General features: G+C 43.0%; 1 protein-coding gene across 2 annotated transcripts in view; it reads right to left on the bottom strand.

Annotated features, from left to right (window-relative positions):
- LAMB4 (laminin subunit beta 4) overlaps positions 1 to 27,801 on the bottom strand; it is a 99,969-nt gene that overhangs the window by 3,992 nt on the left and 68,176 nt on the right. The window contains exons 25-34 of one of the 2 annotated variants that reach the window (XM_038562688.1): positions 27,502 to 27,598; positions 24,027 to 24,402; positions 20,654 to 20,814; positions 17,773 to 17,978; positions 16,977 to 17,138; positions 12,851 to 12,995; positions 9,033 to 9,240; positions 5,854 to 5,992; positions 3,068 to 3,241; positions 1,443 to 1,596 (exon numbers count right to left, since the gene is read on the bottom strand). In XM_038562688.1, coding sequence (XP_038418616.1) covers positions 1,443 to 1,596; positions 3,068 to 3,241; positions 5,854 to 5,992; positions 9,033 to 9,240; positions 12,851 to 12,995; positions 16,977 to 17,138; positions 17,773 to 17,978; positions 20,654 to 20,814; positions 24,027 to 24,402; positions 27,502 to 27,598 — 1,822 coding nt within the window. Of the gene's footprint in view, positions 1 to 1,442; positions 1,597 to 3,067; positions 3,242 to 5,853; positions 5,993 to 9,032; positions 9,241 to 12,850; positions 12,996 to 16,976; positions 17,139 to 17,772; positions 17,979 to 20,653; positions 20,815 to 22,962; positions 24,403 to 27,501; positions 27,599 to 27,801 lie in introns of those variants that run through there. The other variant, XM_038562687.1, reaches the window with a different exon arrangement.

The raw sequence follows: 27,801 nt of genomic DNA, 5'->3' as shown, positions 1-27,801 counted from the left end.
GGAGTCTGCTTCTCTCTCTGCCTATGTCTCTGCTTCTCTGTCTGTGTCTCTCATGAATAAATAAATAAAAATCTTAAAAAAAATCATTGTCCAGACTATGGTTCCTTCTGGAATACTGCCTAGGGATCTATATGAGATAACCAGTGCCTTGGAGTCGAGATCATACTGACTCTAAAACAGTTATTCGCACGGAAGGAGAAAATAAGAAGCATAGGTAAGGACAGGGTTCCTCAACCTTCTCAACGTCCACACCATTAATATTCTGGGCAAAATATTTGCTCACTGTGGGACTCGAGTGGGACTGTCCTGCGCAATGTAGAATGTTTATTAGCATCCCTGGCCCCCATCCACTCGATGCTGGTTGTACCCCCTAGTTGTGACAAGCAGAAATTGGCTTCAGACACTTATGTCTCCAGGGAAGGAGATAAAGTCACCCCTGGTTGAGAACCAGTGGGTTAGGTAAAGGGCATCTCTGGTTGAATGAAGTTTGTTGTGATGCACGCAGAGCGGAGGCTCCCTGAGACCCTCTGAAGTAGAACCATGCAAGTGGCTAGTTATATTGCAGTCTCCAAGGCACTGACCCAATTCCTACTTCCTCGACTCAGTGGACTCCAAAGTGGTTGGACTGTGCCAATGATAAGTTGGTATAAATGCTACCAGGAAGGCGGAGGATTAGGTTATCGTCCACTTGGTGGAGCGTGTAATAGGATAGATAGAGCTCCTATAGGATCCAGCAATCCCCTTACTGGGTATATAGTGGAAGGAAATGAAATCCAGATCTTGAAGAAAATCTGTGTTCTCATGTTCACGGCAGCATTGTTCACAACGGACAAGAGATGAAAATAACCTGAGTGCCCGTCGATGGATAAGTGGATAAAGAAAATGTGGGGCGTGTGTGGCTGTGTGCGTATAAAATTCAACCATAAAAAAGAGAAGGAAATCCTCCCGTTTGCAAAAACATAGATGAACCTGGAGGACACTATGCTAAGTGACAATAAGCCAGAGAGAGAAAGACAAATACCGTATATATGATCTCACTTGTACGTGGAATCTTAAAAAAAAAAACAAAAACAAAAACAAAAAAAACTCATCGAAGCAGAGAGTGGAAGAGTAGAGTGGAGGCCGGCAGGTGGGGGAAAGGGGGAAAGGTTGGGAAAAGTTACAGACTTCCAGGTTTAAGAGGAGAAAGTTCTGGGGATCAAATGGTCAGTGTGCTGCTGACTCGTTATGGTGGACGTGAGTAGATCTTCAGCATTCCCACCAGGTGATGATCTTAATCGTGGTAATCATTTCACAATGCCGATGTCCATCGAATTTTCACGTTGTACACTTTATTTTTTTTCTTTTTTTATGGGTTTTTTTTTTACATTGTATACTTTAAGTGTACACACTTTCCCCTGTCACCTCTACCTCCAGAAAGCGGGAAGAAAAGAAGAGATTACCTGCTATTCTTCTTATCTTGTCCTCTGTATCCTCGGCCAGTTTCCCTGCCACGTCTTTCAGCCGTTCCACTCTTTCCAACGTCGCCTTGGTTAGTCCCATAGCGCTGGTCTTACGTTGAAGAACAGCATATTGGTTTTTCAGCTCTGCAAACTCCTGTAAGACAGCAAGGCTCCCATCACCAGAAAATATTTATAAAGCATGTGGCCATGCATGATAGTTGCCCGATACTGTTCATCAAAGGAGCAAGAGGACACCGTGATCCAGTCAATACGCTTGGGTTAACCCTGGTCCTTCCAACAGGACTTTTATTTGCATTTCTTTTTTTCTGGAAAGAATCTCAGCTTTTTTTTTTTAATTTTTATTTATTTATGATAATCACACAGAGAGAGAGAGAGAGAGGCAGAGACACAGGCAGAGGGAGAAGCAGGCTCCATGCACCGGGAGCCCGATGTGGGATTCGATCCCAGGTCTCCAGGATCGCGCCCTGGGCCAAAGGCAGGCGCCAAACCGCTGCGCCACCCAGGGATCCCAGAATCTCAGCTTTGATTAAAAATAAAATCGCTTTGTTGTAAAATAGCCCTAGCAGTCGTGATTCCGTGTGAAGGCAGTTAGTCATGGGGCACCAGTCATGTGTCCCAAACTACTTAAGGTGAGAGAAGCAGAGGACAACTGAGGCCATCCTGCCCTTGACAAGTCTTGGGCTCAGCCGGGTGGGACAGCTACCAGGGCAGGACGAAGGGCAGAGTGGACGCTGAGGCTTTAGGAGCAAGGAGCACAAGGATGGGGGGCGGGGGCGGGGAGTACAAGTGTTAGTCTGAAGAGCTCCCTCGGCCTGAGAATGCAAATCTCAGGGGTCGACCTGGGACAGCCTAGGACGTGGAACAGCTGAGTGAAGCCCAGGAAGGGAAATGGGGAGAGGGTGGGCAGGGAGTACCCATCCCAACCTCCCAACCCCCGTTCCATAGAGAATGTGCTCAACTCCCAAGTCCATGGAAATGAACCAGCACGTTTTAGGAATGAAAAGCAAGAGAACGGACCCATTGTAAAAACACTCGAACCTTTTTCTTTTGCTACTATATGAACGCAACCAACCAGAGATGCCCTGCTAGGAAAATGAGTTGATAGCTTCTTTCAGCAATCCGGATGAACCGGGTATTTTCCCGCAACAGTTGCATGAACTCACCCAGACTTCTGTAACTTGACCTATTCTCTTTGGCAGGTGACTTTCGCTCCTCGTTTTCATTATAGGGGATGTGCCCCAACTAGTGTCAAGGGTAACCACGCCCAAGATAGACCAATGGCACAACTGGGAACGTCTAGAAGGAAGGGTTTGCCGAGGATACCACTCCATAGTTCCCAGGAGGGATCTACTCTGGTCGGGGAGGAAGCACCCCGTCCCAACTTGTCAAAGGCCTTCCGTCTTCCCTGGAGACAGCCCCTCTGCTCCAGAAGAGACGTCGTGCCCTTGGGGATCCCTAGTAACACAGGCCATGAGCACGCTCAAGTGCGAACGGGACTGCTGGTAAATGGCACGATGAGCTGAGCTGAGAGCATTAGCCTCAAAGCAGCTCCATGTGTCTGCTCTTGGAGGGACCGGGGCTGGGGGGGGGGGGCACTTAGTGACCTGCTCCAGGCCCCCGGCCTGGCTTCGGGCCCATGCAGCCTGAGCTGTCACCCGGGTGGCTCGCTCTCCAGTCCTTTGCAACGTGGTCCGCAGCCGGGAAAGCCCATCCTCCAGCTCTGACTGCTGCTTTGCTAAGTCCAGCACATTCTTCGAGTCCTTGGCTTCCTTTTCAGCCTGTTGTTGATTTAAAGAGCAGAGAGGAGAAAGTGTCTTCATGTAACAAACAACAAGAAGACAAATGATATAATTACCCCTGGGGACATAAGCTAGGTACGAGCAGAAAGTAAATCATTCCTTCCATGTTTTCCCCTCTTCCATTAAAAACCACATTGTAATAAAATATTTCAGACCCACACAAGGTTGCAAAAGCAAATATGACATGTACCCATGTGCTCGGCCAGTGAGCTAAGGCTCCCCTTACACGCCCTCACCCTGTGAAGGTAAAACCACTACACTGAATCGAAGATTTGTCATTCCATGTGCTTCTATATGCTTTTTTGCTATACTCCACAGTATTTCTAACACATGCAGTGTTTTTTTTCTTTTCTTTTTTTTTGGTGTTTTTTTCAACTTTGCACAAATATATGCTACTGTGTATTTCTGCAACTTGAATCGTAATTCAAAATTATGCTCGTACAGTTCTTGACTAATTTGCATGGCTCATTTATTCACTTTTAGCAACTTAAAGCATTCCATTGTTTGAACATAGTTTACATTTCTATTCTCCAGCTCATGCAGGTGGCTCCTGCATCCACAGAACAACAACCAACGAACGCCTTATGCTTGTTTCTTATTTCCATGATTCTATTTGTCACATCTAGAAGTCAGATCTGTCTGGTCAGCCGTTAGCTCTTGTATCTTGTTCTTTGGCCATACCTTCGTCCCTTCTTAGATTTTTGTGAGCATAATGAATGTTCTGAATTTGTACTCTACGTCCAGTAACAGATCCGCAGCCTCTTGCATTCTGATTCTGTCGTTTTACTGTTTCTGATGACTCTTGCTTGAGGCAATTTGTTCTTTTATGGGTTTGGGGAGGCATCTTAGAGGCTTGGTTTTGAGGTGCATTCCTTTGGAGGGGATTTCTGTTTGCCTCTGGCAGGCATCTATCTGACAGGACCTCTTTAAGTAACATTTTTGGCTTGGGTTGTTGGGGCCACACAGGTGGTGTGACTTCTATCCTCGAACTCAAGTAAGCCAGCTTACGGTTAGTGATGTTTAGTGAAGAATCTCGCAAGTGAGGTGCACCTGCACCCCCCCTCGTGTGTGTGTGTGTGTGTGTGTGTGTGTGTGTGTGGAGGAGGAGGAGGAGGAGGAGGAGGAGTTGTTGAACATTTCATTGAGGATTTTGCCTTTCCAGGCAGGGGTCTTAATCTCTCCATTTGTGGGCTTTGTTTTCTGTCTCTTATGCATGGCGAGCATTAAAACCAACAGCTCTCACACACCAGGGATTGGTGGATACCCTTTGCCTGCTGTCAGGTTCCTGTTTTAATGCCTCTCCAGATTCATACTTCCCCGCCATTGTTGGCCTCTGAAAATTTCTTCCATTTCTTACTAATTTTGCTATGTATTAAAATTTTTAAAAAATATCCTAGCCAACATTTTTGGGCTTTTTTTCTACTAGGAGGGTTCCTTGGGAGCCCTACGTATACCATATTTTAGAAATTTAAAAAAATTGAAAACCTTCTTGTGCCCTTGGACATATGTCGAAGTCTTTTCTAGAGCACAAATTTAAAAACTTTCTCTGCAAAGGACCAGATAGTAAAGGTTTTATACTCTGTGGCCCATGAAGTCTCTATTGCAACTACTCAGCTCTGCGCCACCGTAGTGCAAAAGCAGCCACAGACAACATGTGGCTATATTCCAATAAAACTTTTATGATTATGGATTAAAAGAAGTTACTGCACCATTTGGCCTCTGGGCTATATTTTGCCCTGCCCTGTTCTAGCATCTACGGCTCGAAGGGGAAAACCTGGAGGCCGCCTTTGTTTTTTGTTTCCTTTGCTACCCTATATTTGCAACCTGTTCACATATGGCCCTTTTATTTCCTGGTGCACTGCTTCATGTTCTATCACTTTCTCCTTTTCTTTTCAAAATGCATATATTTAGATCCAGAAAACCTGGCTGAAGAACAGAGACTGAGGCGCTGGCATTCTCTGGGGAAGGGGATGGACTGGAAGATGCAGCCTTGGAGGAAGCCTCTTCACACAGCTTGGGACCAGGTCCCGACCCATCCTCCAACTGCCAGACTTCCTCTCTGGGATCCCTTATGTGGGTTAAACCATGGCCTGGCTCCCACTGAGCTCTGGGTGGAATGCTTTCTTTTGGGTAAGAGATCCTTTCAGTCTTAAGATACTCTGATGAGATTTCACACAGAACCTGGCAGTTACAGAAACCTGGCAACAATGAACTTAGTTTCTTTGCCTTGTGAGCTGTAACAAGTCTATTACTTTCCCTGGAGTTGGAAGGGTTAAACTCCCTCCTCAACTCTACCTTTAATTAGCTGTGTGACCTTAGGCAAGTCACTTAACCTCCTCCAGGCTCAGTTTCCTCCTGTACAGGCCGATAGTAGCACCTGCTTCGTCCCCCAGGAGGGGGTCGACAATGATGAAGTGAGGCCCTGAGAGCTCTGGGAACATCAATTAAATGCACAATACCACTGCTGTGTCATTTTATCCTATGATCATCCCATTAGACAGGTCAGGCAAGCATGACATTGGCACACAGAAAAACCAGGCTGTCTCCACATTCAAAATCTTTTTCAGATTAGTTTCAAAGAAGATAAATACCTGCAGTACGTTCTTTTTAATTTTTGTTATCTCCGCAGTCAGCTGCGTGATGGTGGTATTTATCCGTCCTTGGGTGACTTGAACTTGTTGCAATTTATTCAACGTTTTGTCAAGATTTAATAGAACATTTGCTGCTTCTCTAAGGTAGGATATTAACATGTCAGATCAGATAAATATACAATTATTCATTTGTTTCACCTTGGGAGTTCATTCGGCTCCACGAGAAAACTTGGCTGAATTATTTATAAAGTAAATGTAAATTACTCTTAAGCAAGGCAAAGTGCTGAAATCTTTATTTTGAGGAAGAGGTATGTTTAAATCCCAACAACAACACATATATATGCATATCAAGTAGATACAGATTTTGCCAGATATGGAAATCAATAATACAGGTCTTATTTATTCTTAATTTGTCATAACCAGAGAGGCCTCAGGACCGTCACTGGCGAGCTCTGAACAAAATAATCATCCTCAGCCAATTCCAGTTCCCTCATTTCTCACACTTAAGCAACACTCTCTAAATCCTTACCGGAGTGGGGGTGGGATAGTTAAGAGGCTCCGCAGAGAGCAAAGAGAACCCAAAGCCCTGCGTTTCCAGGCTGTGTTTATTCAGGTTTATGTAAGCTCTGCTGACATTCTAGCTGCCAGGGGCCCAGGCTGAGGTTAAAATCACAAGCATTCCAAGGGATCGTCTATTTTACAGAAATTAGCTCACCTCAAGTCAACATTCACCAGATCCTCACATCTGCGGGCTCAAAACCACTTTTGGAAGAATGTACCCAGTGAGTGAACTATCAGATAGGCCTTTGCAGGGGCGTAATCAGAAGTGCGTGTGGAGGAGCAAAACCTGCTATGTTGCTAAACATCCCCTTTCCCATGCAACCCTACCTCTCCTCCTGGTGGCATCTCTCTTTGGCTTTTTAAGAAAAGATCCCTGGGTGGCTCAGCGGTTTAGCGCCTGCCTTTGGCCCAGGGCGTGATCCTGGGGCCCCAGGATCGAGTCCCACTTCAGGCTCCCTGCAGGGAGCCTGCTTCTCCCTCCACCTGTGTCTCTGTCTCTCTCTCTCTGTGTCTCTCATGAATAAATAAATAAAATCTTTAAATAAAAAAGGCTGGGGTTTTGTTTTGTTTTGTCTTTGTTTTTTAAAGAGCTGTTTTAGGTTCACAGCAAAAAGGAGCAGAAGATGTAGAGTTCCCTTATACTCCCTGCCCCTGCAACGCACGGCCTCCCCAGTTATCAACACCCCTGCCAGATGGGATCGTTGGTTAGCGTTGATGAGCCTACATCGACCATCATAAACACCAAAGTCCAGAGTGTACGTTAGGGTTCACTCTTGGTGGTGTTCGTTATGTGAGTTTGGACAAATGTCTAATAACATGCCCATCATTCTAGTATCACACAAAGTATTTTGACGGTCCTAAAATTTCTCTCTGCTCCACCTATTCACTCATCCCTCCACTCAAGCCCTGGCCACTACTGATTTTTTTTAATTTAATTTATTTATTCATGAGAGACATAGAGAGGCAGAGGCACAGGCAGAGGGAGAAGCAGGCTCCATGCAGGGAGCCCGATGCAGGACTCGATCCCAGGACCCCGGGATCATGCCCTGGGCCGAAGGCAGGCTCAACCGCTGAGCCACCCAGGTGCCCCCACTACTGACCCTTTTTACCGTCTCCACAGTTACGGCTTTTCTCGAATATCCTATGGCCGAACCATATCATATGTGAGCTTCTCTTTCTACGCTACTTTCTCTACAGTTATAGGAGGGGTTCAGGAAATTTCCCTTCTCATAACACCCCCCACCATATCTTTGTACTGTATTCTTTTTCCTTTAGATTTTCAATGTAGCTGCTTTTAGAGTAAATTGGGAGAATACCAAAACATAGAAGAAGGAGAAGAAGAAAAAGGGGAGGAAGAGAAGGAGGGCTGGGGAAGAGGAGGAAGAGGCAGCAACACACACAAAAAAAGAAATGTATCAAGAAGGGAAAAATCTACCACTAATCCTACCACCTCTTAGGATTTCAGCACATTCTAGCATTTTTGTCCTACAACTTTTTTTCTTTCCGTGACGGAGATCCTCTTCTATGTATAATCTGTCACCTTAACAGATTAGCAGTACCATTACCCTTGAAGAATCTCTGTGTGTTATTAAGAATCCTTCCCCAGCATCATTTTTTCTAATAGAATTTTTAAAAATATTTTATTTATTCATTCATGAGAGACAGAGAGACAGAGAGACAGAGAGAGAGGCAGAGACACAGGCAGAGGGAGAAGCAGGCTCCATGCAGGGAGCCCGACGCGGGACTCAATCCTGAGTTCTCCAGGATCGCGCCCTGGGCCAAAGGCAGGTGCTCAACCACTGAGCCACCTGGGCTTCCCCCAGCATCATTTTTTAATAGCTGTGTGATCGTCCTGCAGTTACTTACTCTTCCGGGTTGTAAGTAGTACAACGGGAAGGGAGTGGGCCTACAGAGGAGTCTGGAACGCTGCATGCACACAAGTGCGTCAGGACACAGTGCTGGCAGCTAAGGTCTCAGCTGCTGGGCGCCCTGACATGGTGATGTCACCACCAGCCAACTGATCCCACAACTCTGACCCACAGTACCCCCGTGCTCCTAAAAACACCAACCAAGATGCTTCTTCTGGTTTGCTTGGCTAAGTCCACAAGGTCAGCAGGAAGCACGAGTTCATGAACTCTATGTACCGTATCTATAATTTCACTCCTGTGTCATTCCTGTTCGTTTCTTCTATTCCTCACCATCATATCCTTTTAATGTAGTCTTTTTAAGAAAAAATTCAGGTCCTCAAAGTACTGTCTATTATGGTAAATTTCGAAAGTACCAGACATAGGTAAACAAGAAAGGGAAAACACACCAGTATTCCTACCACTTGTTAAGTCTATGCTGGTATATGGCACCGATTGGTCTAAAGAGGGAACAGGCCACTTGAAAGGCGTTCCAAGTCTATAGCAGGTGGGAAATAAGCATCCCTACCCCTTGCCTCGCAATCCCCCGGCTTCCTGAGACCCCTGTAGACAGCTTGCCGCCCCCTTTGGGACTGAGCTACTGGGGGGTAATTTCATTTGAACATTAAATAGCTTGTCACACAACTATTTTTCAAATGGCCTGTTAGCAGATGGCCTGGGAGAGCAAGATGAGAATATTCACACTGTACTTACTCTGCTCCCTTTGCCTTTAACAAAAGCTCTGGGGCTCCATCGACCGCTTTGCGCAGCCTGTCCTCATCTGTCCTGTAGTCCTCACAGAGCTGCATCACTTTCTGTATTTTGTCAAGTTCACCGGTTAGATTTCGTGATGTCGTTGGTAGGTGGACGTCAAGTACACGATCTGCAACCTTCTCTATGTCCTCTGGAGGCACGTTTTCCTCTGAAATTGGAAGTGGTTTTAGGTCATCGTGCCTCCTGGTTAAACACTGTATCTTGTGAACACAACCACCACAAAGTCTAGGCCAAAGGTACGTGCACCTGATTCTGTGTCCCTAGAACACCAGGGTTCGATTGTCTACGTCCCGTAGGGTCCTCTTCACCCTCAGTGTTCCCTTCTCTGAAGAACCACCATTCGTGTAGTGCTGACTACACGCTGCACAAACACTTGTTGGAGAGCTGAAAACCCACAGATGTGGGACATTGTCTATGCTCTGCAAAACGTCCTCCTAAGTCCTTACATATGAATTCAAATGCAATTAAAGCGGTTAGACACCTGTCATGAAGATTCCAATATGATGAACGAGACCGTGGGGAAGCACCAGGTTGGGACTCGACAAAACTTGATTCTGATCCTTCAGGACACCAAAAAAGGCTCACAGCTGTTGCTCATCTGTCTAAACGGGCAACTCTATCTGATGCTGCCACTCCGAGTCCTGTTTTGAGAAGGGAAGGCGACCACCCAGAGTAAAGGGCCGGATGGACAACGTGTCACAAGGAAACTGTTAAATACACCCCTTGCCCTGCTTTCCAGGAAAATAAAATTGGCCTTCCCTGAGAATTGAAGCAGAAGAAGGATCGTTAGGGTTTGGGGTGATGACACGTGGTGACTCTGGCTTCCTACGGAGGTGTAACGCTAAATCCTGGGCAGGGAGTTGGAGATCTAATCCTCAAGGAGTTGACCATCCAGGGGGGAATATAAGCCATTCCTTAGGAATACTGATCATATAAGAATAGAAAATGTTAATTAGAAAACCAAATGATAGGGGATCCACAGGGAGAAGAAAATATTTCAGGAAGAACCTCAGAAAGGCACATAAATTGAGCCTGGAGGTCAGCAGAAATTAAACCTGTGGAAATGTGGGGTGAAGGAGGGGGAAAGGCATTCCAAACTGAGCGAACCCAGGAGCCAAAGGTTGGGCGCAGCAAGAAGCAGCACCCAGATCACTGTTGGCAGGAGAGTGGAGTTTAAATAGTGGGGGGGGGGGGGGGGGCGAAGTCCCAAAAGGCGGGGAGCTCAGCTCCTGGAGCTCAGGGGCCTCTAACTGTGAGGTCTAGGAACTCGGAGTTCCTAGGAGGCAGTGGTCACCACAGATGGCTTTTAGCATTTGGTTGACACGCTGTGAGTATATATCCTTTTGGTAATCATCTTCACTTTAGCTGTTTTGTTTAATATAAAAACAACATTTTATTTCCTGTCATGTTTTCGAAAAAAAAAAAAAAAAAAAAGGAAACAAGTTTTTTTTGTGAGTAAATTAGAAGCATGCTTTACACAGAATGTACTCTACTTGGAAGTTGACTCTTGAAACAAATAGTATTTTATTTTATAAAAAAGTCCTAATAAAAAGTGAATTTAATTGAACCACAGATTTGTCACCAAACATTTATTGGCATTTGTTATGAGATCATAAATTCAAAATTTTTATATGGGACTTTCTTTTTGTTTTTAAAAATTTTATTTATTGGGGGATCCCTGGGTGGCACAGAGGTTTGGCGCCTGCCTGTGGCCCAGGGCGCGATCCTGGAGACCCGGGATCAAATCCCACGTTGGGCTCCTGGTGCATGGAGCCTGCTTCTCCCTCTGCCTGTGTCTCTGCCTCTCTCTCTCTCTCTGTGTGACTATCATAAATAAATTTTTAAAAATTAAAAATTTTATTTATTTATTCATTAGAGACACACAGAGAGAGGCAGAGACATAGGAAGAGGGAGAAACAAGCTTCCCATGGGGAGCCTAATCCTGGACTCGATCCCAGGACCCTGGGATCATGACCTGAGCCACCCAGGCATCCCTTATATGGGACTTTCAGGAGAAGTGACACATTACTTTGTTCATGGGAATTCAGGCCACAAAGAAAATATTAGAATATTAGAAAATATTCAGAAGAGCTGAATAGTCTAGCCACCCTACAATTTAATAATACCTTTATTTGGGCTTTATGGGAAGGATAGAGGAAAAGAAATTGGTGAGTGAAGGGTACTGCTTCCTGGTGACCAAGGGTCTTGGGGTCCAGACCAGAGACGTTGACATTTGTTTTATGGAATAGGATTTTTCCCTATGCCTAGTCTAATATTTGTTGTAATAATCTAGATACAGGTTTGCTCTTTTTTATAGATTCCTTTGGATAATTAAGTAAACTTTTTTTTTTTATTAGAGATGTATACAACAGCAATGAGAAATTAGACTGATAAGGGAATTGGCTCCAAGACCCAGTGAATGAGATGGAAAGCAGTGGACTTTGCCTTCTGAACCATCCCTGGGCCCAGAAGTGTATCGTGCCATTTTGTGCTACTGGTCTGGCAGTTTGGCTTTGGTTTGGTTTTGGTCCCTGAATCGACCCGTACCTGCAGCTAATGTGTTCCTCAATCCAACCAGTTCCTGAATCTGTGTCTAGCCGATACCAATCCATCCAGCTAACTCACTGAAAATTTGCTTTTGAATACATAAAACATCCAGTAGGCTGATCCGACCCCATTCATTTTTACTGATTATTTTGGTCATTTTTATTGATTATTTGTACTGCCTCATTTTTTTTTTCTCATTTTGTTCTTATTTCAAAAATCAGGACTAGTGCTGCTGAAACAATATCTAGAAACATGGTTATGGAAAAAACAGTTGGCCACAGGGGTCTCTTACAAATATTAAACAGATTCACAAAGTGGTTGCAAAGATGGTAACAGACATCCCAATTGTCAGCTGATTCATGTGCGAAGCATTAAGTTACTGAATCTGGAAGATGGTGATGGAGAAGAAAGCCTCTCAAAATTAATTCTGTATAGTGTTGTACCCAGGATGCATTATTTGCAGAGAGTGAGGTTTCAGGTCAATTTCCAGAAGTACTACTTGATTTTTTTTTAATCTCCAACTAATAATTCTCTATAGTTTAAAATAAACCTCTAAAAAAATAAAATAAAATGAACTTCTCCCAAAATAGAGTGCAATGAAGGATAATAATGTCATAATTACAATAATAATAATAATAATAATCATCATCATCATCATCAAATTGCTCCTTTTAGTCAATCACAGAGAACCAGTATGTAATTTGGAAAATAGTCCATAATAATAGCAATAATCGATATTTTAGATATTAACTCACTATAGTATTTGATATAGTAATCAAAATCTGGCATGCCTTGATCTCAGATATACCTTGTCAGCAGAGGAAACCATGGAATCCTAACATTAGAGCATCTGATAGAATCATCATGTTAGGTTTTTTGTTTTTTTTTGTTTTTTTAAAAACACACATAACTTTAAACACCAAGTTCATTTGTTTGAAATTTTAACTAAATTCTAGCATTTTTTTACTCAATTGATCTCATACAAAGATATAGATAGATAGATAATAGATAGAAAGATACAGAGTTAATATTTGGGGATTATTTTCATTAAAAAATTTTAAATCAAGTGGTACATCACATTTCTGATTTAGGCATTTTGTTTCCACTTAATGTAAGTTGGGATTGGTTGTGCTGTTAAAGTATACGTTGTAAAAAAGAAAAAAGCAAAGAAAAAGAAACCAAAACTAGTCCCAATATAGTTTTCTAATTACCTGACAAAAACTTTTTCAGCTTTTTGATTAAAAGACTCATTTTCTCTTTCTCAGATTCACTTTGGTTTTTCATATTCCTCAGTTTCTTGCTTAGTTGTAAGGCATTGTTTTTGGAGACCTCTGCCAGTTTACTTACATTTTTGAGCTGGAATAAGAAAAAAAATAACAATGAGGAAAAACACACAAGTAGGCACATCGTGTGATGTTTAATTACTTAGCTGGACCAAATGAAACTCACTAAAAACAAAATAGGAGTACAGATAATTTAAAAGATTCATTTTAAGGGATTCCTTTAAAAGGTGATGATATTATTTGTCTTCATTATCATGCTTTCTTAACGTGAGTTTATTTTGTGGCGCCTGGCTGGATCAGTCAGTGGAGCATGTGACTCAATCCTGGGGTTGTGAGTTTGAGCCCCACATTGGGTGTAGAGATAACTTAAAATATAAAACCTTTAAAAAATAATATGCATTTATCTTTTCAAACATTATTCAGGATCAAAATTATTATTTGAAAACAATATTGACCTAGTGCTAATGACTTTTCCTGATACAAATGTAAAATACAAATTCTGTTTTAATGAGACTTTAGCCTTCTATAGCATCAGCAAATTACTTAGGACTACTTACAGTGGTCATTACATTTAACGAGTTAAGGGCATTTCCTTTTATGTAAGTTAAAATAATTATTCTTCTTGACATCCCTCAAATTCAAGTAATGTACTTTCTTTGAAAGCTAAAAAGAAAGCATTCCTCCTTTTAATAACGAGTTTGAACTTGGAGCAGGCTACAAAGATAAATTCCAGATGCTTTGTACACTTGGTGGAGGAATGATAGATCTAAAGGCTTGCCCTCTAGAAGTGCAAATTCTTAATTATGCAATTTGAGAAAATTCGTGGGCTTTTCTTGAGATTCCAACAAGTTAGAGAAAGAGAAAAAAACCAGAAAGCAATAAGACGATATCACCAACAAGTTGAGTTGCATGGAACAAATTAATTGTGACAGAAGTAGGGCTAATTAGGATCAAACACAATTAGGAAAAGAAAAAAATCTCCCTTTATTTTCCCACAAAAGGAACCAGCTTAATTTGAGCCCTACAGATTTTGTAGAAAAGGATTTAATTGCAGTCTTTGGCAAACGATGAAACAAAAAAGAAATATTTACATGATTAAAAATATGTATCTTCATTTTTTTGAGAGTTGTTCTTTAATTTTCTAGAACTTGGAAGACCTAAAAATGGTTAGCAGTAGCTAAGAGGGATCTGAAAAGTTCCCGTCCCAAGAAAATAATGTAGCTATGTGAGGTGATGGATGTTAACCAAACTTATTGTTAATCAAACTATGTGCCCCTAAAACTAGTACAATGTTCTATGTTAATTATATCTATCTCGATTTAAAAAGTCACTAAAATGGCTAGTGGGTAAGAACACATAGAAATAAAACAAAAATTCTGGAAATAAATACTCTGGACAGGCAAACATAGAGATGAAATCTGTGTCAATTGGTCGATGCTGTATTCAGAAAGAGAGATTGCTAAATTACTTCACTCTTAAAACATCTCTCTGCAATCCATCTTCTGTCACAACTGACTCCTGAGAATTCTCTCACAATCTTTTCTGGCACTCTTCCCCCTTCTAATCAAGAGGAAAACAGCACACCATTTTATCTACATGAAAACCCCTGCCCCCATCCTTCCCAGTTCTTCATTTACGTGCTGAATAAGCCAGATTTTGCTAGAACCTGCGTCAGGGGCTATCTTCTAAAAGTAAAAGCTTAACACGGGCTTATTTAAATGGTGTGAGGTTTCTGGTTTTTTGAGACGGGACAGTAAGGTGTGATAGTTAAAAATTATGTAAACAATCAAGGATTGTTTTAAACACCAGGATGCAGGACCAGGATTTGTTTTTGTGTGTGTTCCCCACATCTAGATAAATGTCTTGCACATAGTGGGCACTCAATGAATATTTGTCAAAAGAAAGAAGAATAATATATGAGTGAAAACTACGTGTGCATGTGCATGCAAGCATGTGTGTGAGCGTGTGTGCAGGAGATATGCACACATATCTTTGCTGTGGTTTTCAGCCCATTCCCAAGCTTGGCCCTCTATCCTCCTGTTGATTTGGAGACCGTTTTTTTCAGGAGTTGGTTTTGGGTGCTTACACACAGGAATGCTGACTGCTGTAATATCTAACATATTATTGGTAAAGAAATTCAGCTCTTTAAGAGGTTTTTCTTCTTCATCAAAGACTCCATGTGTATCGTCAAAAATGGAGCCAGCTAGGGCACATCGTCACCTTGTAATCCAGAGTAATCCAGTGTATTCACAGAATACCTAATATTGTATTCATCATTTCAAGGTGAATATATAAGGTATTCACACATACACACACAAAAAAGAACTAAAGAAAATTAGGCAGTTAAAATCTATTCTCATTTATCAATGTGACTGGAAAAAAAAGTGAAAATGCTTAAAGTTATTAGAGACTCAGTTATCAGGTACTTAAATATTAAAACGGCTGTATCATGTCTAACAACATAGGAAGGAGTACAAGGCATAAGGGTATCTTCCTGTTAAAATATTTTCTAACATTAAATTTTAAACAATTTTAAATTTAACAGCTTTATTGAGGTATCATTGAAATACAGTAAACTGTACATATTTAAATATGCAATTTGAGATATCCAGACAGTCATACATCTATAAAACTACTAGCCCAGTCAAGATAATGAACATATCCATCACTCTCAGAAGTATCCATTTCCAGGCACTTACTGATCTACCTTCTGTCACTATAGATTAGTTTGCATTTTCTCAGCATTTATGTAAATGGAAACTTATAATGTGTTGTCCTTTGTTTGGCTTCTCTCACTCAATGTATTATTTTGAGATTCACCTATTGGATGGATATAGCATAATTTATCTTTTCACCTGTTCATAGAGCTCTGGGTTAATTTCAATTTTGAGCTTTTACAAGTAAAGCTGTTAGGAGCATTTGTCTCTGAGTCTTTATATGGATGCGTTTTTGTTCTTGGAACTTGAAAGTCACCAGAAGAGAACAGGAGAAAAATCTTTGTGATCTTGATTTAAAAGTTTTGGGTTTTTCATTCATATCTATATTCTATCTTGAATTAATTCTATTTTTATGATATGAGTTAAGAAGTAGGAACTGGAGTTCATTTTTTTGTGTGTGGGTAACAAATTGTTCAAGTACCATTTGTTGAAAAGACAAGAAAAATCAGTCCTCTTTCGTATTACGTGTGTTAAAGATCAATTGATTATATATTTTTAAATTTATTTCTAAAATCTCCAATCTGTTTCCTTAATGTCTTTGTCTCTTTTGATGCTAAAGCCACACAGCTCTGATTATTGTAGCTTTGCAATGTCTTAAAGTCATGTAGTATACAACTCCCAACTTTGTTCTTTATCAAAATTGTTTTGACTAATTCGCTTTTTGCATATATTAAATTTTAACATTAGAATTTGTATATTGCATAGAATTTCAAATATACCCTTGAATTTATACAAGTTATTGTTTACTTTGAGAAATCTAAAGTTTTCAAACCTTTGAGCCTAGGAATCTCACATTTCTATGTAGGGTTTGCTGTGAAAGAAACATCCACATGAGTCTATGTCCTACAAACATATATTTTGAGTTATTTCTCTTGTCTCAATACACACATGTGCACACCACACACACATATATAAAATTATATATTTATACACATACATAATATGTATTAATAGAAAATGTCAATATTCACATGTACTTCTAAATGTACATTTAAATCCACATCTGGGGCAGCCCAGGTGGCTCAGCCCGGGTGTGATCTTGGAGACCCAGGATCGAGTCCCACGTTGGGCTTGCTGCATGGAGACTGCTTCTCCCTCTGCCTTTGTCTCTGCCTCTTTCTCTCTCTCTCTGTCTCTCATGAATAAATAGATAAAAAATCTTTAAAAAAAATAAATCCACATCTGTATTTTTAATCCTATGTTTCCCAACATAAGAAAACCTAATATCTAGAATCTCTCCTTTCGCCTAGAAGCTAAATGGTGGTTTAAAATTTTCAGTTTGCTTTTTTTCTTCTTAGTGCTATAGATTTACAAATAAGCAAGAGAGACATACTTACCCGGTTCTTCCAACCCTGGACCTGGTCACTCAAATTTTGTATCACAGACTCTGCTTCCTGAGCTTGCTGGAGGGCATTGCTTGAGAGGGTCAGGAAGTCGTGACAGCTGGGGCCTTCACAGGATGAGAGCACACACGGCATGTCCCCTGATTCTCCACACACCTCACAGGAGAAATGATTTATGTTGAAAAGCAACACGTTGGCAGAGTTTTTGCTAACACCATCCCGCTTCTCTGAGGCAAAGCACTGCTCTATGCATATGTGTTTCTTCACCAGTGGTTCATGCTTAGCGCACAGATGCAACCCAGTAAATGTGTCTAGATAATTAAATATCTGAATTTTTTGTTGGCAGCGTTGTGTCAGTCAATGCCATTTTTATGCTTAGAGTTTCTGGATAAAACAGTCAAATGCCTAGCATTTCTTGCATGTTAACTTCATGTTTTTAAAATAAAAATTACCTTTTATTTATAATGAAGCAGTAGGAGTGAATGTCCATAATCTGTACCATCGTAGAAATAGCGAATTATAGGAATAAATATAAGATAATAAAATCAAGCCACAGTCTTACCCTGAATTTTCTTAAACTTTGACTTAGAAAATAAAAAATGCATATGAATACATTTATTTATATTATTTATATCTTATATAACAGAGCATATCTCTATATATGTTATATATTTACACATTTATAAAGTATAAATAAAAAATAAAATGCAAGGCAGGAAATACAATTGAAGGTGTTTGTATGGAAAGCAGAAACCACAAATACTTCTATTACACCATCGTGAATATTTACCTTTTTGTTCAATATTTGGATATCTGGTACCGTAATCTGCTGTAATTTTTCCAATGATGAGTTTTCTTTTGAGCTTAGCCTATCAAAGATGGTAAGTAAGTCATTCCTGATTTTTTCAGAGTTTTTTATGATAGAAGTGGTTTCATTAATTTTCTTTTCAGCAGATAATGACCTCTGATAATGCTTCTTGATGTTCTCTGAGGAATCTACATGAATGCAAATTGAGGTAAGATTTAGTTTTGTGAGAACAAATGAAATTATATGTTGGTTATCAAGACAATCATTTCCCAATTTGACTAATGTCTTGGTCTCAACGACCAATACAAAATTTCACCCTCCTTTTCCTTGCATTTACACTTAATGGGGAAGGATTGGATAGAGAGAAACAAAGATCTACGTAATAGATGCGGAGCATTGAGATTTAAGTCTGCAGACATGGGTTTGAGCGTTGGCTTTACCCTTGAGTCTGGCTGTGTCCTTGAGCAAACTGGTTAAATCTCTTAGATTGTGCTTGCTTATCTGTAACATGTGAAGACTAAGTGAAATAAGATGAGAATACATTGTAGGGGCACCTGGGTGGTTCAGTGGTTGAGTGTCTGCCTTCGGCTCAGGTCGTGATCCTGGGGTCCTGGGATCAAGGCTCATGTCAGGCTCCCCCATAGGGAGTCTGCTTCTCCCTCTGCCTGTGTCTCTGTCTCTCTCTCTGTGTCTCTCATGAATAAATAAATAAAATCCTTAAAAAAAATACACTGTAAAATGTTCCACAAATATATTAATTGGGTATTAATTGGTATTAATGACTACCTATATGAACCCTAACATGACAAACCAACCAAGGTTACCCAATTATATGGAGCAGGAGTCAACACATTTGCTCTGGAAAGGGCCAGAGAATAAATGTGTTAGGCTTGCTGGCCACAGCATGTCTGTCACAACTTCACAAGTCTGAACCTGTACAGTGAGAGCAGCCACAGGCGATGTCAACAAAGAGGTGAGGGTGTCTCCTAATGAAACGCCATTTATAAAAACAGGCTCTGGGTAAAAGTTACAAGTGGACTGTAGTTTGCTGACCTGTGACATTGAGGCTCATGACAATAGGTCACATTTGTGGAGTGCTTTCTATGTGCCTGTACTTCCTGTCAGTTTTCTTTCCAAATCTTCACAAAACATTGAGTTAGCGTTAGCGTGATCACCCCCATTTTACATGTGAGAAAATGAGGCTCTCATGAGGTAAGTTATTTGTCTGAGGTCTTGCTGACAGTAGGATAAAGTCAAGATTTGAAACCAGGTGGTTTGATTCTAAAAACTATGTTTTTTTATTTTTTAAAAGATTTTATGTATTTATTCATGAGGGACACACAGAGAGGCAGAGACACAGGCAGAGAGAGAAGCAGGCTCCCCAGGGAGCCTGATGTGGGACTCGATCCTGGGACCCCGGGATCACAACCTCAGCCAACCTCAGCGTCTGCTCAACCACGGAGCCACCCAGGGGCCCCTAGAAACTATGTTCTTAAGCACTTCTCTATATTTTCCGTATTTATAGTAAAATACAAATTCATGAAAGTAATACAGCACGTTTTACTGCAAATAATAGTGTAGCAGGACTTTCAACTGTAACTCCATGTTTTAGGAACCAGAGGCCCAGGGTCCTGATCTTTATTCTCTGTACAACCAAAAGTCAGGGATGAGACCACCACACCTTCCAATTGCTCGGGGTGAGTTTCTGCCATTATTTATCTGGCAAATTGTATCTTCATTTGATGAAGTCCAAGTCAAATGTCACCTACTTCCTGGAGCCTTTCCCGGTGAACCCAGGAAAAATTCTGTTCCCTGTGCTCTGTTCCCCAAGTGACTTGAAGACGCTGCAATACAGTCTTTTCGTTGTTTGGGGCTGTTTACATGCCTGTGCTCCCCAGTAGCCTGGAGTAATCCAGGGCAAGGACTTGCCGTCCACCCCCCATCTCCCCTGCCCTGCACAGTCAGGCATCCAGGGGAAGCTCAGTAATTGCTGTTGGGCGGTGGGTGTGGAAGGATTAGCCTGGGGGCAGTGTTCCTTTCTCCTACCTGGCTTGGGTGACCCCTGATGCATTTTCTATTTTCTTTTTCTTTCTTTCTTTCTTTTTTTTTGAGCTATACTGCAATAGAGTATAATGTGATTTTGTTGCATTTATTTATTTTTAAAATTTTTACTTATTTTCTTTAAAGTAGGCTCCACACCCAGAATGGAGTCCAATGAGGGGCTGGAACTCACAACCCTGAGATCAAGACCCAAGCTGAGGATCAAGAATCGGGTGCTTAACTGACTGAGCCCCCCGGGTGCCCCTAATGTGATTTTATTACAATTAAAAACATTCTAGGAGGGGTCCATAAGCCTCACAAAAGTGCCAGGAGTCCTCAGCAGAAAAAAAGGTGGAGACTGCCTTTATCTGGCATATTCCACATGCCGGGTCCTGGACAGGAGAGCAGGGGGCTTGGAGGGGAGCCTGACTCCAGGGGACCCCAGGAGGGGCTGAGCTGTCATCAGCTGCCACCCAGATGGACACTGTCCTCAGCCTACTCCTCACTCCCTCTCCACCTGCCGCGTGGATTCTTAGCCGGCAGTGCAAACCTTCCACGCCCTGAACAATTTTCAGGTGGCAACCTGGCCAGCAAGAGTCGAGCGTCCTTTCTCGGAGTGTCACTGCTGGCTCAGCACCCAAACTCCACGACACTTGAGAAGTTGACATAGTCACGTACACATAGTCCCTTCAGTGGGTGTGTTTGCACGTCCTGAAGCCTCGGGCACCGTGCACTGGCCGGGGGTCAACTCACGAGTGGATTGCGCTCTGGGGGCCGCAGCCTTTGGCATCGAGGGACAGTCCAAGCGCATTTTCTTTCTTACCCACGATGCTCGTGTCACGGGCTCGGGCGCGCAGGCGGATTTCTCTCTGAAGACCTTCCAGTAAGAGGTCTGCTTCATCCCTCATGCTTCCCAGCCTTCCTTTCAGATCTGGAAACTCATGCACGGCTTTCAGTTGCACACTTAGCTGCGCGGCGTGTTTCCTGGAGGGGAAACGAGAGCAAGCGTAGCTGAGTTTGTGTTACTTTTGACAAATCAGTGAAAAACCGCATCAGCGCGGCCCTGGTGACCAGCGCCCTCCTCATCAGGCCCTCCTTCCCCAGTGCGTGCTTGGCAGCTTATGGTTCTGTTTGGGGTTTCGCTCTTTCTCCTTAACCCAGATTTCTGGAAGATTTTAGCGCTCACTTAAAATACAATCCGCATACGGGGTCTCGTGGAAGAAAGGCCTTGAGTCTTCCAGTCTCAACTACATGGACTCTTTCTGTCCCCCCTCCGCTTTGGGTTTCCAAAGACATGTATTCAGACATGGTTCATTTAAATCGATGAGCTCCAAACTATGTTCAGGCTTCTTTTTTTTTTAAAGATTTTATTTATTCATTCATGAGAGAGAGAGAGAGAGAGAGGCAGAGACACAGGCAGAGGGAGAAGCAGGCTCCATGCAGGGAGCCCGACGTGGGACTCGACCCCGGGGCCCCAGGATTATGCCCTGGGCCGAAGGCAGCGCTAAACCACAGCCACCCAGGCTGCCCTATTCAGGCTTTCAAGGCAGAAGTCCTCACCCAGCCTGGAGTAAAAACCAAGCTCTTTATTGAGAATAAATCCACTTGCAGCAAGGCTCCTTCTAGTGCCACTTGCATCCAGGGTCTTAACTGTTAACTCCCAGGACTGGCAAGGGGGTCTCCTTGTTGGTGAGAGTATATTCATGAGAGTATGTTTGTGGGGTATGTTCATGCTCCCGACCTTCTCCCCGATGGTCTGCACCAGGATCTCTGTCCCTCTTCGATTTGCTGGGTTCAGCACCCCCGGGGGGTTCAAGTAAATAATTAGTGTATCCCTCGTGATGAGGAAATTGGGTGCAAATCGAGAAGCGTACGGTTGGGGCAAATTGCAGTGTGAATCTCTGGGACTAATTTATTTTGGCAGAAGTGCAGAGCATTAACTGACGCTTCCCAGCATTTTCTGCTCTTACCCTTCCTTTCTAATCTACAGACTTTTCCTTCTGGCGCCAACTGTCAGGACTGTAATTCATCAGGTTAATAATAATAACAATGATGGTGATTACTGTTATTATAATTGGTACCCTCGAAGCTCTCACAATGTGCCAGACTTGTCTGAGTCATTCTCACAAGAAACTGATGAAATAAGAGACTTGATCCCCCTTTCTGGTGAAGAAACAGAAGCTCAGAGAAGTTAAGTCACTTGCCCAAGGCCACACAGCAATAGGTGGCTTCCCTTCATGGAATATCTACCCGTGACGTCCTGGCTTCCCTGTCCTCTGCTCCCCCTTCCATTTGTAGTGTACCCAGCGAACACGAGCTACGCAACTGGACCAGGCCTGGGGAGTACAAGCAGGGGAAGGCTGCCTCTGCCCTCAGGGGGCCCCCGGGAAGCACATATCTTTCTGCTGAGGAGGTCATGGAAGGCATCAGGGAGGAGGTGGTGCTTTGGTGGTTGCCAAGGAGGAACGGGGGCCCAGCAGGTGGAGCGGGACGGGCCAGGAGTGCTGGTTTCTGGCAGAAGAAAGAAGAAGTACTCACTGCTTTCCTCATCACTTCAGGCCTGGCCCTGGGACTCCTGCTTCTCTCGCTCTCCTTCTGCTCTACCCCGAGTCTCGTGGTCTCTCTGTGTAGAAGGCCCGCTATGGATTGGATCATTCTGGCTTCTTTCTGACAGGTCCACTTTGTTCACCGTGTTCTAGAACCACAGACCAGTGGTGTCTGGGCCAAAGCTCATTCTCAGGCATATTTACTTGGCCTGGACGGTGCTTTTTAAAAGCGCTGTTGGATTAACCGGCTCTGTTTTAAGGTGGGGACATTTCCATAAAAATCTGGATGTCTGACATCTCAGCACAAGTGGGAAGGTCTGGGGATATAGGGCCCCATCCTGCAGGGCAACGGTCTTTACAAGGCTACGGCTGGGCCTGTGTTTGGCCCGCATCCTGGCCTGGCCACGAGACTCCTGGGGCTCTGAAGGTGCGTGGTCCTTCCTCTGAACTCTCCGGGTGGGCCGGGTCTTCTTCCTCATGTAACTTTTATTATTATTATTTTTTATTTTTTAAAGATTTTATTTATCTATTCATGAAAGACACAGGCGAGAGAGGCAGAGACACAGGCAGAGGGAGAAGCAGGCTCCATGCGGGGAGCCCGACGTGGGACTCGATCCCGGGACCCCAGGATCACGCCCTGGGCTGAAGGTGGGCGCTCAGCCACTGAGCCACCCAGGGGCCTGTCTCATGTAACTTTTAAGCTATTACCATGTACTTCTGGGATGAAAATGAACGGCCTTATATTGACCCTTGTGTTTTGTGTAACACAAAACTCTGTGGCTTTCATTATTCCTTAGTCCTGGAGCTTTTATGGGGGACAAGGGATATTTTGCTACATAATCACAATCTCTTTGGTTTCTCAGTAGACTATGTGCTCCTGGAAGGGCGGGAACTATACCCAGTGTATCCTGGCTTTGCCCAGAGCGGTTGGCAAACCTTTTCTGTAAAGGGTCAGATAGTAAATATTTTAGGCCTTGGGGGCCATAGCCTCTGTCACAGCTACTCCACTCTGCCGTTGTCCTAGGAAAGCAGCCACAGAGGACAGGTACACAAGTGCACGTGGCTGTGTGCCAGCGAAGCTTCATTTACAAAAATAGGTGGCATGTTGGATTTTTCCTGTGGTGTGCTGAGCCCCGGCCCAGAACAACCAACATAATTTCTAGAAATGTTTGATGAAAGTTACATAAATATATAGATGCATATAACATATAATGAAAACAACAATGCATTTTGAGGAAACTCTCATACTTGCTATATGGCTTCATATCAATGTACGGGTTTCTAAACAACTGAAGAATTTGGGAAGATTTAGAAGAAATTTCCCTGACTGATTAAAAAAAAAATTGTATTATAAACGACCCTTTTTCCAATTTTGCATCTTTCAGCTCTGCTGGGTTTGGGCTTTCCACAACCAAGCTCTTAATGACTGCCTTTTTGTTATAATCAATGGCATCTGGAAAGATCCCATGTAATCCTAAGTAGGTAGGAAAGAGACAGACAAATGTGATCGCCAGCCTGGTCGTTAACTGAAAAATTATTTCCCTAACGTCCACATAGGTACATTTTGAAATTGAGGGCTGCTTTTTAAAGCCCAAAGGAGTTAAGGTAAATCAAGGAACTTGCTATCCGTGGCTTGCGCACAAATCTTACCGAGCGGAGTCCTGATAATCCTTGACTATTAAGAATTCCCCAGATGAGAAAACAGGATGTTTCAGAATCCTTTCTATTTCTGACAAGTTCTCTTGGAGGCCTTTGAAGTCGGCCTCGCAGACCAGCACGGTCTCTCTTTTATCTTCCACGTTAGCAGCCAGCCTCATTAACCCTTGCACCGCTTCGGAGAGGGCAGAGACGGTGCGGTCCCAGTGATCAAAGCACTGGTGACACCGCGGACAGGCAGGGAACTCCCGGCCGTGACCCCGGGCACAGCGATCGCATCGCGGGCCGCCGACTCCCTCCCGACAGCGGCACATGCCCGTGTCCTGGTCACAGGTGGGCTTCTGGGCACCTTCTCCGCTGCAGTCACATGCTAAAGTGGGAGAGAGAAGAAGCAGAGAAGGTCAGTCACTTGGCCTTTTGCTTGTGACTAGCTCAAGAATAAAGTGCATTGCCCCCCAGCCCAAGGATGTCCCCGACGCCCATTTCTAAGGTGGACATTTAAAACTGGTATAAGAAAAAATAAAAATAAAAAAAAATAAAATAAAAACTAAAACTGGTATAACAACAAAAAACAAAAAAGCAAAACAAAAAAATAAAACTGGTATAACTACATAGACCTGGGGGACACCTGGGGGGCTCAGTGGTTGAGCATCTGCCTTTGGCTCAGGGCGTGACCTCAGGGTCCTGGGATCGAGTCCCACATTGGGCCCCTTGCATGGAGCCTGCTTCTCCCTCTGCCTGTGTCTCTGCCTCTGTGTGTGTGTCTCCCATGAATAAATAAATAAAATCTTTAAAAAAAATTACAGAGACCTGGGCAATTACATACAGCACTCCTCTTTTCATTCTACTAACAAATCAGTTTATGGTCTCCAGGTGGAAAATACTAGGTGTTGTCTTTACAGTGTGAGTGGTCATGTGTGGGCTCCTCTACCTATTTGGGTGACCAATCTGGAGGTAACAGTGGACGACACGCTAGTATCTACTGCTACTGCTCTTGTGGGTGACTCAGGTGTGTCGGTGACCCCCCTGAGAATTCTCTCGACCACACTCTCTCAGTAAAACCCAGCCGGGGTTGTGCCCATTGATGCTGTTTTCCATTATATAAGGAGAACCAGTCCATCCTCAAAAAAGAGGGGAAATCACTCTATCCTATTTACCCAAAGGAGTTGACCATCTACCCAAAAGCCTGCAGATATCATTTCCCAGACTTGGAAAAAAACAAGATGTCCTGCAGCAGGTGAATAGATAAACTGTGGTACAAGGGATCTTTTTCAGGGCCAAGAAGAAATGAGCTATCAAGCCATGAAAAGACACACAGGAACCTTAATATCACCTAGTGATATTAATCTGAATCAATCTGAAGAGGCTGCGAACTGTAGGAGTCCAACCACCAGACATTTTGGAAAAGGCAAAACTATGGAGACAGTAAAAAAGATGAGTGGTTGGCACGGGCTTGGGGGAGAGAGGTGGTGAGAGGGGAGCAGGAGCAGCACAGAGGATCTTTAGGGCAGTGAAAATATTCCATATGATGCCATCATGGTGGACACGTGTCCTTATACATTTGTCCAAACCCACAGAATGGAAAATACCAAGAGTGAACCATAATTCGAACTGCAGACTTTAGTGGTTATAGTGTGTCCATGTAGGTTCATTGGTTGTAAGAAATGTGCCACTCTCTTAGGGGTGTGGAGATGGGGCTGGAGGGTATGGACATGGACATATGGGAAATCTCTGTACCTTCCTCTCAATTTTGCTGTGAACCTAAAACTACTCTAAAAAGAAAAAAAATCAAGTCTTTTAAAAAAAATATTTATTTATTCATGAGAGACGGGGGGGGGGGGGGGGGCGCAGAGACAGAGGCAGAGGGAGAAGCAGGCTCCTCACAGGGAGCCCGATGTGGGACTCGATCCCAGGACCTGGGATCATGACCTGAGCGGAAGGTAGATGCTCAACCGCTGAGCCACTCAAGTGTCCTAAATCAAGTCCTTTTAAAAAGGAGAACATTAAATTAATTTTGTCTTAGTTAGAAAAACAAAACGAAGCAAAACGACACTCCATGTAATTCAGTCAAGTAGGTTTTTGATTAGGGATTTTGAGTAGGGTGGACAGAGGTGTGGCAGGGACGGCAATTTCCAAAAGGTCAGGGAATCATTAGCCTATGTCAGCGGACTAACTGCAAGGAACAAGGGATTGAAGAATGGATTTTACAACTTGAGTAAAAATTCCGACTGCAAACAAAAACTGGTTAACACGCTAGGCTCGTCAACTAGATACCATCTGTCCAGCACATTCTCTGTGGCCTGGGGGCCTCAGCCAGAACTCATTTGCAAAGTTTTCTCTATCAAAGATGAAAGCATTTCAGAAAGTGAGATTATCAAAATATCAGAGGGGCATAGAGGAAAGAGACTCAGACAGATTTTCCAGGAGCCAGAATTCCTCCCTGGTTTTTAATGTAGCAATTCCACCTAGAAAACTAGGTGGGCCTGGGGAAAATCATTGAGGGTATGGATTTGAATGGGGCAAGGAAACGAAGGCAATTTGTTTTCGCCACCGAAGCCCATTTATAGAGGAATACAAAGGAGGAAAGGGTTACCATGTGTGGCTAGGTAGAGATGACCATGCTAAGCCCGCCACATCTGATATTTCTTTGGATTGACCTCTTTTGACAGCAGACTTTTGAGATTCAAAAATCCCTCCTTCTAGAACTAACCCAGATTCTAAATCTGTGCTGCCCAATATGGTAGCCACTAACCACATGGGGCTCCTGAGATTTAATGAATTGAACACACAGTTCTTTGCCTCATTTGCACTAGCCACATTGCACGTGCTCACCAGCTCACAGGCCCTGCATCCCAAAGGTGCCGATTGGACCATTTCCATCTCTGGGGAACATTCTGTTGGATGGTGCTGCTCTAAATCCCATAATCAATGTTAAGACATGGGGTGAAAGGCATTAGCACACAAACTCCACGAGATTAGGGGCATTATCCTATTTGCTCACGACTTAGTGGATCCAATAGGCACATTATGAATATTGTAAAATAAATGAATCAGTGAGTATGTAAAAGACCCAGAGTTATAAGATCCAGGTTGAGGAAACATCCCCTCTGCTGCCTTCCAATGATCCATCTCCTAGCCTGTTCTTCCATCAAGAAGCTGTTTTCGTCGACAAGCTTCTAAATAGCAGAAAACTGGCTGCAAGTCATGACCTCAGAGGTCTGTTCCATCTTAATGACTTTGAGGAATTGTAATCCAGGCTTCAACTTTTAAAAGACTAACATTTAACGTAGCCTAAAGTTTAGACAAAAATCTTTTTATAAGGCTATAAAAATATTATTTTCAAAACTAAGATTAGCCATTGTGATTTTTTTAATCAAATAAAGGAATTTAAAATTTAAAATTCAGGCTATGGTTCATAGCTTGCCCGTAGACAGCCCTCCCTCATGATTTTAGAATTAGTAATACTTACGAATGCATTGCTCCAGTGGATCACCGTAATAATTTTCCTTGCATCCACTGCAGTGTTTCCCATCATAGCCTAATTTACACCGACATTGGCCTGTAAGCTATGAGAACAGTCATGGGTGAGGAATCGACAAGCTTTATGATCTAAAACAAATAATGCATCTTTATATAAAACAGTTTTCCCTCCAGTGGTTTAGAACATACAGCTGTGCAAGGGCAGAGGAAGGATGATTCCCACGGCCAGCAACCACCCTTGGCAATACCAAGGCTCAGGAGCTAATGTGTTTTGTCTCAGGGCCTCTGA

Source organism: Canis lupus, chromosome 18 (genome assembly GCF_011100685.1).
Source record: "Canis lupus familiaris isolate Mischka breed German Shepherd chromosome 18, alternate assembly UU_Cfam_GSD_1.0, whole genome shotgun sequence".
Classification (NCBI taxonomy): Eukaryota; Metazoa; Chordata; class Mammalia; order Carnivora; family Canidae; genus Canis; species Canis lupus.
Note: the sequence above shows the minus strand (reverse complement) of the source record. Positions and strands in the feature narration are given on the sequence as shown.